At 45.7% G+C, this 14,528-nt stretch overlaps 1 protein-coding gene across 1 annotated transcript; it reads right to left on the bottom strand.

Annotated features, from left to right (window-relative positions):
• Positions 1 to 4,048: 4,048 nt before the first annotated feature.
• LOC121627011 (alpha-tectorin-like) lies at positions 4,049 to 14,099 on the bottom strand. Its single transcript, XM_041965772.1, has 17 exons — positions 14,051 to 14,099; positions 13,605 to 13,693; positions 12,960 to 13,034; positions 12,682 to 12,739; positions 10,927 to 11,056; positions 9,396 to 9,636; positions 9,014 to 9,170; positions 8,770 to 8,860; positions 8,351 to 8,413; positions 7,859 to 8,061; positions 7,394 to 7,525; positions 6,829 to 7,016; positions 6,430 to 6,581; positions 6,070 to 6,306; positions 5,769 to 5,931; positions 4,925 to 5,017; positions 4,049 to 4,169 (listed from the first exon to the last, which is right to left on the bottom strand). The coding sequence occupies exons 1-16, from the start codon at positions 14,097 to 14,099 to the stop codon at positions 4,925 to 4,927; spliced, it is 2,121 nt and encodes a 706-aa protein (XP_041821706.1). The 3' UTR covers positions 4,049 to 4,169.
• Between the last annotated feature and the right edge of the window lie 429 nt (positions 14,100 to 14,528).

Below are 14,528 nucleotides of genomic sequence, written 5' to 3'. Positions count from 1 at the left end.
TCATCTGTGAGCATGTTCCTTGGTTAATAAGATGAATTGCTGCTGGACACATTAAAAACCTTAGCTGAAGTTTACAGGGCTTGAACTGTTTCTATGCTAGCTTTTGTGTACAGGGGACAATAATGCAATGACGTACATGGTACTTTGTTGGAGTGGCTAGTTGCTAGTATAACTGGCTCCGTATGGTTATTTAATCACTACAATGCAGACAATAGCGGCCAGTACAGCGACGGTCAAGACAGTTGAGTAAGGATGAGCATCATGCTCCGTGGTGCCGCCCAAACGTCTCACCAAGGCTTGAAGGAAGGCCGAAGGAACGGCTACTTCCTGCTCGTTGATCTTGAAAAGGTGAGGTTGGTAACCATAGAAACAGTGGAAAGGAGACATACCAGTGGCTGCAGTGGGGTGTGTTATGGGCGTATTCCACCCATGTCAGGTGGTTGCTCCAGGAAGCTTGATTTTGTGAGACTGAGCAACGAAGGCAAGTCTCTAGCTCCTGGTTCAGTCTCTCCGTTTGACCATTAGACTGCGGGTGGTCAGTGCATCTGACCCCCGGATGACATGTGAGTAACAATGTGTGTGCCCAGTGAATGACCTGCAACCACAGACGAGCTGGTATGGACAACTAGCCCCTGGGACACCCCGCAGGGGTACTGTCACCCTCATTCTCCTGTTGCACATCTTTTTCTATTTGCCAAGGAAGCCCTCCTACCACACAATTCAGTGGTAAAATAGATCCGGGTACTTGGTGAGACGTGACAGGGCATCTGGTTTGGTGTATTGTGAACCAGGTCTGAATCAGAGTGTGAACCAGAACCGACTGAAAACAGTGCCCACCTGGCCTGTCGGGCATTGAGTCTTTTAGGCTTTTTTTGTGTGTAGCCCTTCCACCACCAGCTCATGAAATGTGAAACCCTCTGCATTACACTAAATAAAGCATTAAGGGTCTTCAAACTCAAATGTATAATCGTAAGGTGAAAGACACATCTTATTGTAAAGTAACTGTCTCTGGAAAAATATGACTCTCACTGTCTGGGATATATATTCACAGACTAACGGGCATACCTCTGGTTTTTAAACCTTACAATAATGCAAACACAAATACACAGACCAGTTTCTGAATAAACAGGAGACAAAACCACACAAATACTGAATATCAGTTTAGAGTTTGTATTAACAAGATTTAAACACAAATGCAAAACCTGTAAATTGAAAAATAAAAAATAAAATACCTGGGGGGGGGGGGGGGGGGATTTTACTAAATAGTCTGTCTTTACTGAGTGCACTCTTTGGTTAAGTTAGTTTTAGCAAGCTTGCATTTTTGGATTGTTGGCGCGCTTTAAAGTTGGAGCTCGTGCAGGACAACAGTACCTCCGTGTGGGGAACGGAAACAGATCCTACCACAGGGGGGGAATCCTCCTCTGTCTTCTCCGTCCGCAGCAGCACAGCAGCGATGAGCAGCGATGAGCAGCAGCCTCCCTAGCCTGCGAGAAAAGTCTGTCCCTCTGCCCTACACACGACGTCCGCTGAAGCTCCTCCGCACCGGCAGCCTCCTACGACGTCGGGAGAAGGAGTGCGAGGAATGCGACGACGTCTCTCCCACTAGCGGCGACGGCTAAGCTAGCTCCGCTAGCTCACTATGCAGCAAAAACTGGACACGCTCAACTCACAGTCCGTCACTCTAAATTAAGAGCGTGTCGACTGGGAAAACGGTTCACAGTCTAACAGAGCAAAATAAAAAAATATAAAAATATAAAAACACGGATAGTCTGTGTCCTCACTCGCTTGTCTGTCTCTCCACTTTACGCCATCCCTCTCCCCTCTCTCCTTCGCCTCCGTCTCGTTTCACTCATTTACTTCTGCCCGCGTTCTGGGTAAAGTCCCGCCCCTTCCCCTAATCCGATAGGTTATCAAAATTATCTGGACTTGACACTGATTGACTATAACAACATGGTGCCATCTGACTAACCAATGTGCAACACCGAATAGGACCTGAAAACTTCAAGGTCTACCCAAACCGTGGGATATTTCAACACTTAACCAAAATACACACTTCTTCTTATTTATGGCAAAACTTAACCCAAACAAACCATAACTTAGCAGAACTACAGTATAAAGACTGAACTGAATTCACAGACTGTTGTGAGACTCAAACAAATGAAAATTGACAGTTTCTTGGTGATCCACGTCAACAGTCATTCCACAAGGTTCAGTACAATGAGTCACTTGGAATAAAAAGCGTCCATGTAAGGCGCTGGCGTTTATGGGTTGAGAGAGTTTTTTGACCCCTAACTGAAATTGTCAGGCTATTTTTCAGTCCAAAAAGCTCTCATCCACACCAGAGTCAATCAGTGGCTCTAGTTCACACAACTTATTATTCAGCCGTAATGTTACCTTGGTCAATGCGTGAGGAGGATTTTGCTCAGCACTCATTCAGCTCACCAACGCTGTCCTCTCGTTCGGTGAGCCTCCTCTTTTACCTGGCAATCCGCTAGGTGTCCCTGCTCCCTACAGTAAAAGAAAGCTTTTTCCCTTATGCGAAGGTGCCTCTCCTCAGGGGTCAGGTTTATCCGGGTCATCGCTGTCCGCTGTAGATCGATTTGTTGGTCTGAGAGATCCTTAACCCCATGCTGAATGCTCTGGAGCTGGTCCTCATGCTGATGGAGGAGGCTCCCCTGAGCAGCCAAGGTGGTCCAAAAGAGGTTTGGGTCTGTTGAGTCCATGTTTGGCCAGACTGTACAAACAAGCTTTCAGGCTCGAGGGTTTTGGACTCAAATGCAAGACTTAAAAGACAATAGGAAGTTAAAGCCCGAAGGCCCCTTTTTAATAACAAAAAGCGCTTGGTACTTGGACAAGGCAAACAAAAGTCTCTAGGTATGTTTCAAGGCAAAACAAAAATTACAAAGTTCTCTGGGCAAGGCAAAAACTGGCTAGGAAACGAGACAAGGTACACAAGACAATCCGGCACTGGACAAAGGGAGGTGATGGTGGTCAATGGTCTGAAACGAGAGAAGAGTTAGGTTTCACAATAAAACAGCAAGTGCACAACATGACATGAGGCCAGTGCACAAAACACATTAACAGACACAACGAGACATAACAGGTTCTGCTACATCTGCAACATGGACCAAAACAACAACGACTCATAAAAAGTCACGACAAGTAAATATGAGAAGCTGTGATGATGTCATCGAGAAGGAGCTTAAACTTTCAGATAAAATGAAGAAATGAAACGAATCAAAGTCATAGTTTTGATTTTCCCACAAACCTTTTTATTTATTTTCTTGGTTGGAACAACAGTAACGTAATAAAGATCAACAGCACAAGTCATATCTCAGCGTCATGGAAGCAGCAGTTTTGGACTCAGTTGATATTTATTTCAAAGAGTCCGTCTGTCAGAGTTTTATTTAGTCGATGTGTTTTTGTCTTTGAGCCTGACAGCAGGATCCGGTCTTGTCTTTAGATTATCGGTACAGTGAGGCTACACAGATCAGCTCCGACTGACCTGGAATCTGTAAATCAACGTGTTGATGCTGCGTTTGCACTGAATTCACTGTTTTCCTCACAGTGGACTTCTAGACCTTATTGTGGCAAAACTGAAGTCATGTTACAGGCACAAGCTGACAGAAACGGCTGTCTCCAAAAAAGAACAAACAAGTCAATATGAAGGATTTTAAAGTTCTGCTATGGCGTCCTCGTGGCTGCCTCTTTTCTAACAAGTGTCTCCAAGATGGAACCTGTTCTCCACAGCTCAGTGAACTGCTTCAAAACCCTCATTTTATTCCTCTCACCCACTGCGCTATGCAGACAGCAATCATTAATCATCATTAGTAATCCTTAATAACATGTGATTATTGTTATTAGTGGGAGAGTAGATATACCATAGAACGAATAACATGATTAGAATTAAAGCCAAGCTTCTTCACACACGTCCCTTCACCATATAGTTTTTATACTGTTTCATATTTCAGTGGAAAAAGGTGAAATCAAAAGAATGTGTTCCAGTTGCAGAAAATCTGCTGTGAGGACTGAGCTAATCCTTTCAGGAGATGTTGTTCCAAAGGCCAAGGACTGACACACTCGGGATCTGGATCAGGACCAAGCAACAGTCAGGAATCATTGTGAAGGTGGACAGCCTGACGGTCAGTCCGAGTCACCGTGGAAACCACCTGAGAAGACAAGCAGACCAAGCTGTGACTGATGTCTTTTCTCCAAACCTGCATCATGACTGAAGTCTCCATGTTTGACTCTTGAACTCTCTTCATTCTGTGTTTGTGATGAGTCCTGAGCAGACCCCCCCCCTCCGGTCCTCCCTGTCAGACTCACATCTTACTCCAACACCAGATCTTTAAATACCACTCTTGTCATGGTTCGTCCGTCTTACTGTGTCTGTAATACTTCTCCAACTGATCTGAGAGCATGAGCATCACTGAATAACAGATGTACATGTTCACAACGTTGTCCACCACTAGAGAGCGCCACCTGCCCACTGCTGACCTGCCACAGACTCTTGGTAAAGAGGAAACAGTTGAACTCTGTTTGCTCGTCTGATTGTTGGTTTAGTAGATAGAGATGCAGCATCTAGTTCTGTCTCTGACTGAAGCCACAATGAGGCTCTTCTTGCTTATTACTGTACTCTCAAACCGCAGCGGTAGCCACTGATGATGATGATGATGATGGTGGTCCTGTCTGACTTAATTTCAGAGGTCAACACGACTAAAGCAGCTTTTATCCTGCTTGTTCAAATACATTCAAACGTGAGAGTTCACCTCACATCACCTCTGCATCAACACAAAGAGGAGATCTTGTAGCTGGACTTGATGTGTTTTGGTCCACCACACCTTCACTGGTCAGCAGGACTCTGCTCTCACCTCACTGGTCAGCTGCTCTGATGTCACCAGTCAGCAGCAGAGTTGTGTCTTACCTAATGAGTCCAGGTCATGGAGATGAAGGCCGGGGCCTCGTCTTCATACTTCAGCTTGGCAGATCTGCGTCTCCGAGAAGCTCCGTTACAGTTCTGGAAGTTAAAGACAGAGAGAGATGAAGTCCAGACTGAACAAGACCCACACTGATCCATTCATTGTGGACTGATGCTGCTGAGAGCAAACATCTCACCTTTCGTGTCCTTCAGTGTGAACATCTACATGTTTGACACTGGGACAATGAGCAGAAAGTACTCCTTCACCATTAATGCAAATCTGAATACACACGGTGACCAACAGACATTCTGATTGGCTGATGGCGGCTGTGATTTCTGGAGAAAACCTCAATCTTGTTTGGACTAAATTCATCATGTTGCTGCAGCGTCACCTGGAGGTGAAACGCCATCAGCTGTTTCTGGATGATCTAAATTTGGTTACAGCTGCACAGAGTGTTCCAGAGTGACGCAGGTCATGTGAAGCGGGTCAGGACTAGAAGAGTGAACAAACCAACAGGAGACAGACGGTCTTTGGTGGAGGTGATGGATGCTCAGCAGCAGTCTGACACATCTGCAAACTGCTGTTTTTACGGCTTTTAATCAAGATTGTTTGGGGCATTTTATGCATTTCTTCTAAAGAGGATGATCTAGAGGTGACAGGAAATGTGGAAAGAGAGAAGGGGAACGACGCGGAACCAAAGTCCTGAGCTGGAATCGACCCGGGAACACTGTGATCACGGATTACAGTACGTGTGTTAACCACGAGGCCGGCAGACGCCCTGTTCTAACTGTTTTCAGTGACGAGCTGCTGGTTTCATGAGTGTGTGTGTGGTGTGTTTGGGAGGCGTACCGGGGTGCAGGTCTGGTTCAGGTTGCCACACAGGTTCAGTTTGCAGTGCAAGTGGATGTCACCAGCGCTCCGAGAGAACTGGAACATGTGGAAGGAGAAGTAGTTGGACGTTCCCGCTCCGTTTCCCACCACATTCACCGTCTGATCATCGGGGTTCGCACAGCTGTTGACAAACAGGAAAACACACATCACATCAGAGCACACTTTGTTTTCAGGAATCAAAAAGCACATTTATGAACGAGTCCCTGCTTCTGATTCATTTGGAACAGCAGCGAGCAGCGACCGCCTCTGTGAGTCTCACCCGTCTACAATCAGGTTGTATCTCAGACTCTCAGCCTGGTCGGTTGCCCAGCAGGAGTCGGTCACCAGGGCGACCAAACCGTCATCCAGCCCGTCAGTCTCCAGCTGCACCCAGATCAGCTGGTTCAGCTGGACTTCAGTGTTGGAGTCCACAGCTTGTGTGCGTCCGGCGTCGGTGTAGGCCTTCATGGTCAGAGTGTAATTCCAAGTTCCAGATGTGATCTTCTCAATCACTGAGCTGCAGACACACACACACACACACACACACACACACACACACACACACACAGCTCAGCTGTCTTATACTCACAAACCTCTTCACAACAAGCTTCACAACACAAAGTTAACAGCCTCCACTCACCTGTCTTTGATTCTGAAGGTCACAGTGTTGACATCTGGCTGAGTGAAGACGCAGGAGAAGTCGATGTAGACTTGGTCCTGGCGAGTGATGTTGTCAGAGACGCTGTTGTTGCCTACGATGCTGTTCATGTAGATCAGTTGGCTGTTGTTGGCCTGCAGGGTCACAGAGATTCAAATTCATCACAACTCTTTACATTCAGCTGTGCAGTGTGACATTTGTTAGGTGTTGACTGGAGAGAATCAGCTTCATAGATGACCAACATCTCTAGAAACCAAGGAGGTCACAGCTGAAACCAAACCACAGAAAGATCCCAAACCAGAGGAGAGCAGGAGAAGCTCAGCAGAGTGCTGGAAGAGATTTGGCTGCTTGTTGAGAGTAAAGACGTGGTGGAGAACCCACCATGACCTCCGTCCCACAGGTGTTGCTGCTGTTGAAGCTGAAGGTCACCATGTGGTCCAGCTCATCTCTCTGACCCGTGCAGGTGGGGTCATTGAGGTGTAACATCGTATAGTCGATGCCTTTCTCCTCCAGGAGACACCCGACCACAGTAACTGAGGCTGAGTTCTCCTCGCAGACCGTCGGGTCACCTGAACGTCCAGCAGGACAGACGAGGGAAACAGGAACATGACCATGAGAGAGAGGACAGACTGAACAGACATTTACACCATGTGGGACACAACAAGTCAAACCATTCAGTCCTGCTTTGCTGACATTTGTCTTTTCTTTCATTCAGAGCTGCTCTACAGGCAGAAATAAAGGAGGGAACCAAACGACCAGTTTTTATGGTCGTTTGGTTCGTCTGTGCTCCTGATGACAAACATTCAGTCAAACTGAGTGCTGAAGGTCAGTTATCAGCAGCTCCACAATCTGTGTGAAACAACTCTCCCTGTGAGAAAACCCTGCAGCCTCTGAGGATCAGGACTCTGCACAAGTCAGTCGTGTTGTTGTGTCACAGCTGACGTACCCAAAGCGTCATTCGATCTGTACGGGAAGGCAAAAATGGCCCGACAGAAGCAGCCGATTCCACCACTCATGGTCTCAGCACAGAACTCATGATCGCTGCAGATCCTTCCCTGACAGAAGGGCTGAGGGGGGACTGAGAGAGACACAGAGAGACACACATGTAAACAAAAACTCTGAAAAACTGTGTGCTGGAATAAAACAAGACTGAATCCTATCAAGAAAACTGTGGCGTTCACCAGAGTGACCGTCGATCTCCAGCACTGTTCCACGTACACACTGACCATTTTTAATACAAATTCTGTCACAAACACACAAGGACTGCAAGAACCTTGAAATCAACTTAATAAGGTGAGACAAAACAGTTTTTCTTCTGTCTAAATATAAAACAGATGAACATCACATTTAACTGTTCATGTGTCTGTTTTGGCTGTGTTGTTGAATTGAACTGAAGTGAGAGAAGTCTTACAGCAGCCGGCCGTTGACCTCCAGCTGTCCAGTGTGTCGTTGCTGCGCAGCCTGCAGTCGCTGGCGTAGGCCTCCAGGAACTGACAGTTCAGACCGTCCACCGCAGGGTATTTGCACAAAGTGTCGATGCAGGCGTTTACGTAGGACTCTGGGTCGGTGTGGTTGTGACAGGCGGTGAAGGGCTCCTCCAACAGGAGGTTACAGCTGTTCCACAGATGTGAAGAGACAGAAAGGGAGACAGAAGGATGAAGTCCAGTCAGCGCTGTGTTACGTTCTATAACTGGGAATAAACCTAAACACGGGACAGCTGTTGAAGCTTCATGTCACACAGATTTCTGTTCACACAAAATGTGATTAACTCTGTTCCCCAAATGAGTTCAGGTGTGTTTATCTCCCATCCCTCCTCACATCACATGACATTCAACATGTGATGGAACATGTCATTCAGCACACAGATGGAAGTAGAATACAGAGAGATGTTTCTTCTGCTCACCGTTCAGTCATCATGGTGCAGTTGATGGAACTGTCAGCAGTGTCATTGTACTGCACCTCACAGCTAGAGGGCGACACACAACACAAGGTGAGGACTGTTCCCCTGCTCTGACTTATTCAGATAAACACAAACACACTTTCTGAGTGTTATAGATACACATTAGCTTTGTGTCTTTGTTTCAGTCCACAAGTCAAAAGGCAGAAGAACCTTTCTTCTTTTTCAAGAGGCGTCCAGATCATTTCAAAGTCAAGTCCTGGAAATGCTCATTGTTGTAAGATTAACAAAAAAACTAAATATACAAAGTTAACGAAAACATAAAAAACTGAAAAGTTAAGGTGTGTTAGGGGAGTGAATTTCAAAAATAAAGTCCTTTGAAACACTGTGATTAACAGTATTTAGTGGCCAACAAAAGGTCTTACTCGATGGTACTGTTGTTGTCGCGCCTCTCATCACTCAAAGACATGGAGTTGACACACAAGCCATCCAATTGTGGTTGTTGTCCACCAGGTCCTAGACAGGTGTAAGATCGAATGTGGGTCAGATGAGTAAAAACATTCAAGCTGGATGAACCAAAAGACAGTTTGTTCCTGATGCCCCAAACGAGTGCTGGGTGTCACAGTATTTAATCCTGTGTGGTGAGTGGTAGGATTTCAGTTTCTCTACCTTCCAGGAAGATCTGTGCAGTGTTCCCGTCAAAGAAGACAGAAACAGTGTTGCTGCCCATCGTCACCTTGGCAGTGACTCCAGTTGGGTCCACAAAGACCTCCACACCGTTTCCCAGATCAGTCGAGCCGTTGATGGTCAGCACTGTGTTCCCCTCCTGCATCACAGCAGAGAGACAAAGTGGAGGAAACACAGCTTCAAACATCACAAACACACACAAACAGACTGTTTTCACTGCAACAACCACTGAGTTCACCAGAATTCAAACAACTGCTTCTAATGTCACTGAGAAGAAAGATGAGAGCTGACTCAGCAGAGGATGTGACGAGGATTTGGGATCACAGTCCACACTGACACCAGACTGTGGCTGTAGGTAGCTTACCTTAACTATCCCGCCTTGTTCCAGGTGAACATGATCCTGCCCCTGCAGCCGCAGTGTCACGCTGTCCAAAAAGCTCACATCTCTACGACGACGTTCCTGGAAGTTCGCCACCACGGTGAGGTTTTGGATTGACGAACCTGTCAGCAGGGTGTACCCACACCGATCCTCCACAGTCTTCAGTTGGTCAATAAAGTCAATGACAGCGGGGCCGGTCACAGTGCAGATGGGGTCAAACATGCAGCTGATGGAGGCCGAGAGGGACAGAAACAACAAACACCATCAGCTGCTGCTGCTGAGGGCCGCAGCCACCAGGGGACCCTCAAACAAACAAACTACAGGAGTGAAGTCTTCTGTTCATGTTCATGTCATAATTGAGGCCTTTATCTGTGTAATATTTGATTGTCTCAGCTGGAGGTCAGGCAGTGTTTTGCCATGGGCTCGGTATAGTCTGTCTTTAGTGGCAAGTTGCCCTGATGACTGAGTTTCCACTGCAGCCTCACAGGGGAGGAAAACTGCGCTGACACACACTGTTGTCGTCCTGATTGGTAGCAGGACTGAATGGGGCCAACTTGTCATGTCTCCTCCATCGACTCAGAATCTCGTCTTGCAGTACGTAAGGATTGGCCACCTGTTGAATTCATAATACAAACAAACAGCAGCTAATGACCGAAGTAACCGCTAACTGCTGCCAACTGGAAATGCTGTTCGCTCGTTAGCTCGGTTAGCTGTGCAACTAACGGTCTGGACTGGGAGCTTGGAGCACCTGGGGAGTGTTGGTGTTGTTCACACTGCTAGCAGAGCAGCTTTAGACCACCAGGAAGAGGAAGGTTTCAAGCCTGGAATATGGGGACCCAGTGGGGATTGCTGGCAGGGAGTGGTGCTGGAAAGGGCACCAGAACCGGAGCCAGGTGAGCAGGCAACGGAACCAGGCTCAGCAGCTTCTGAGTGAACACAGCCAGACCAGGGCCAAACAGCCTCTGATGGAGGCCAGTTTGATGATCATGAATACTGTACTGAGGTGATTTACAGTGGCTCCAGATGGGACTGTGAGACTTGAGGATGAAGACAAAGTGAGTTCAGAAAATGGAGGGGTGAAGTGGGAGAGGAGCGAGAGGGGGGTCAGGCATCAGTCAGAGCCCACCTCCAGAGGCCTGAGCTTTACTGTGGGACTAAGTCCTCCTGAGGTACACAGTGGTACTACGAGATGGGATGGACCCAGGCTAGATAGTTAGCATGCTAACTTCAGTAGATCTCTCTGAGACACAACACATAGATGTTTCTGCTCCTCTTTTATCTCACAGATATCAGCCTCACTGTTCTCTCATCTCTTTGCTCCTATCAGAGCTGCATTTGAGCTGCGTTGAGTTCCTGCTGATGCAAACCCAACATTTCCTGCTGCTGCTGCTTCACATTAAAAGCTTCCTGCAGTCAAATCTGTTGCTCTCAGTGACGCGTCCCTGAATAAAGATTCCTCATCAAGTTCCTGTATCATCACAGCTCCTTCTCGTCAACGTGAAGCACACATACTTACGTGTTGTTGCCATGACAACGCTCCAGGGGGTGACATCCATCAGTCTGAATGGTTGCCACACTATCACAGTAAACAGTGGAGCAGGTGTCTGGGTTAGAACTGATCTCATCATCATAGAAATACAAAAAACCTGTGAAGTGAAGAATCAGGTTCAAATGTCAAAGTTCACTTTATAGTTTACAAACTGTCCAATAACAAGAGACAGCAACATCTTAAAACTACAGTTCAGTTTTGAAGGGTAGATTTATGTAGATTTATGGATCCAGTGGATTTCCCAACCTGACTGTCTGCATGCGCTGATGTCTCTGTAGCTCAGGGCTGTGTTTGTCATCCTCTCTGAATCTACAGCCTGACCTGCGACTATTAACAAAAACATCTAGACAGCAACAAACACAACCAATGTTAGGATCACAGAGCAGAGATCATGATTTCAGACATGATTAAAAGAAACTAAACTCAGTAGAAAAATGACTCTGTCTTGTCCGCTTGTTCAACTAAACATGACGTGTTGCCTTATTTTTGTTCAACTGATGGTAAAAAGTAACTGTGTCCAGATTTCTTCAAGTATTTGTAGTTTGATGTTTGTCTTTATTTAGATAGCCAACAGTAGAAAAGAGGGAGGGTCGCTATGCAACAAAGGTCCTGGACTGGACTCAAACTGGGGGTGTTGGGATCACATGGTTGCATGACGCTGTGTGGAGCTTTGATGTGATTCCAGCATCTTGAAATGATTCTGGTATCATACATTTTGGTGGAGAATTGAAACAATCCTGCTGAACTCTGGTGCAGTCTATGTGCTGCCTTCAATCCTTTGGTGTCAGTATCACTGGGTCACTTTGGGAGGGTGAGGGGTGATGGGGGAGCAGTGTGCATCGGTTTCTCCAAGTGTCTTTCTTGATATCGCCACTAGGAGTCAGAAATGTTCAAATCCTACACAAAGGATCTAAGTGACTTTGAAAGAGGGTTCATTGTCGGGGGGCTGATGGCAGGAGCTCAACTGACCGCTGTTTCAACAGGCTGGGAACATTTAATGAGCGTGACGCTCGTGCGTTAGTGTTTTTTATCTGTCAGGAAAAACAGAAGATCATCTCCTCCTCAGACGACTGAGAATGATAAAACATTTCTATCCTGATGGGAGTGGTCTCTTCCAGGATGACAGTGCCTCCATCCATCGGGTACGAGGACTCACTGAATGTTCTGATGAGCATGAAAATGATGTGAATCATGTGCCGTGGCCTTCACAGTCAACGATCTAAACACCAAATGAGGGAATATCTTTTGGAAGAATGGTGTTCATCCCTCCTGTAGAGTTCCAGAGACTTGTAAAATCAATGGCAACAGCTCACAAAGACACTTTATGTTGGTTTTTCCTTTTATTTGACACTTCATACTCACATGTGGACCCGTGCTGTCTAGTTCTAATTTCACAGCTGCTTGTGAGCCAAAGCTGCTTATTGTCAGAGAAAACTGTAAAGAGCCAACAGAGGAGTTACTGTCAGTATTAGGAAATTTACTCCAAGAGATTTCAGAAAAGTTCTTGATAATTTGTTCTTTTGAGTGTTTAAACAGTTAAATTTCTATTTATTGAGTCATGACAGTGAACAACACTCACAGGAAGTGAACTGATATTCCCACTCAACTCCAGTGAGCATATCAGTGGGCTGGAAATATTCAAATTCTGATGGTAATGTGTTTCATTGTCAACCACTGCATTGTAGAAAAATGTCTCATTATCGAGTGGAGGCACAACAATACAGTCCACACCACTGAAGGTGTTGAAACAGGCTGAGAATGATCGACTCGTGGCAGACACCTGTTAAAAAGACACAACGAGTGAATTCACAAAAGAACTTTTCTACAAAGAGCTCTGGCCAACTTCACTTCACTCAGTGAGTTGTGGAGGTTTCAGTCAGAGCTCTCACTCTTTTTCACTTGTGTCATGGTTTGGAAAAGAAAGGAACTCACTGAACCAGATTATTAAATGGTCTGGTCGGCTCATTGGGGAGTCACAGCTGTGCCTACAGTCGCTGTACACTAGGCAGGTACAGCGACTGGCCAGCTCCATCTCCACTGATGACTCCCATCCCCTGGCAAGTGAGTTCCAGCTGCTACCGTCAAAAAGGAGATTCATAGTCCCGAGAGTTAGGACCACTCGCTACAGGAACAGCTTTGTTCCTGCTGCGGTTTCTCTTTTAAATAGGAGGTCTGTCCTATTTTAATGTGGTCTTAACTTGCTTATTTATTTATTTACTTGTTTATTTATTATTGTTTTACTGTCCCTTGGATCATGCTCTTATGTTTTCTTAGCATGCTCTTAACAGGTCTTATATTGGCATTTTTAGTGATATTCAATGATTTTATTTATTTTATGTATTTATTTTAGTCTTTTAACCATGATCAGTGAGCTGCTGGGAGTACCTGTCAATGTCTGCTGCTACTCTGTCTTCTGTATGTGTCCTGTGTTTCTGAATGTTGTGTACAATGTTTGAGATGCCCTCTCCAGACTGCAAAACAAATCTACCTACGGGTATCAATAAAGTTACCTTGACTTTGACCTTGACCTTCTGGATGTTACATCAGTTGATGTTCAGACATTCAGTGTCACTGCACTGGACATTAATGAGACACTAGATGGACAAAGACAGATATTCTCAAGCATCAGGCTCCTTCCTACTTACATTCAGCATTGTGTACTGCTCTCCATAATATGAGATGGGACAAGAGGAGATGTTAAATGTTTCAAAACCAACATACTGCTGCTCAGCACCTGAAGACGATGGAGACACATGAGACGTCAGAACTAGAGTCTGTGAGCTGGTTGGACAACAGGGAAGGATTCAAATGTTGACTTCATGAAGGAATAAAACAGAGTTTGTTTATCAGTCAATCAAAACTTTTCATATCACATCATGAGGTCCCACTTCTTCTTAGAAACAAAGAGGTGTCAGGAACATCTCTCCATATTTGGCAGATTATCAGCACTTAAAGTTTCTGACTGACTTCAAGTCTTTCTGCTCTTTGTCCTCAGACTGTTTGCTAATTTATTATGTTGCTTCTACTGAAGTCCCTCAACTCGTCTTGTGGGTGGAGTTTCAACATGGCTGCCTCGGGCGTGTGTGCTTACCAGGCAGCAGCCCAATGAGAGCAGACAGGAGGAGCAGGGGGCGGAGCATGTTGGAGGAGGCCAATCAGCTGGCAGAGAGCTGGAAGACACACAGTTGGACAGAAAGTCACAGCCACATTCAAAGTTCAAGTCTTTTCCTGACAAACAGGAAATAAAGTCCATGAGCAGGATTCATACTGTACAAATGTGGATTTCCATGACACTTCCATGACTTCTCCAGGTTTTTCCATGACCGCACAAACCCTGCATGTCTGTGATTGGTCTAAATGTTGCAGTATTCAGTCGCTGTGAAAGACATTTTTTCACAGCAGAACACTGACGTCACATCTGAGCTCATTCTCCAGGCTGAAAATTACTATTTTTTCATCATCCATTAATCTGCAACTTTATTTCTCAATTCATTGTTTGGTTTATAAAATGTGAGAAAACTGTGAAAAGATTTTAGCTCAGTTTCCCAAAGTCCAACAATAAAGCTCAT

This window comes from Chelmon rostratus, chromosome 23, assembly GCF_017976325.1.
Source record: "Chelmon rostratus isolate fCheRos1 chromosome 23, fCheRos1.pri, whole genome shotgun sequence".
NCBI lineage: Eukaryota > Metazoa > Chordata > Actinopteri > Chaetodontiformes > Chaetodontidae > Chelmon > Chelmon rostratus.
This window is presented reverse-complemented; position numbering and strand designations above follow the sequence as displayed.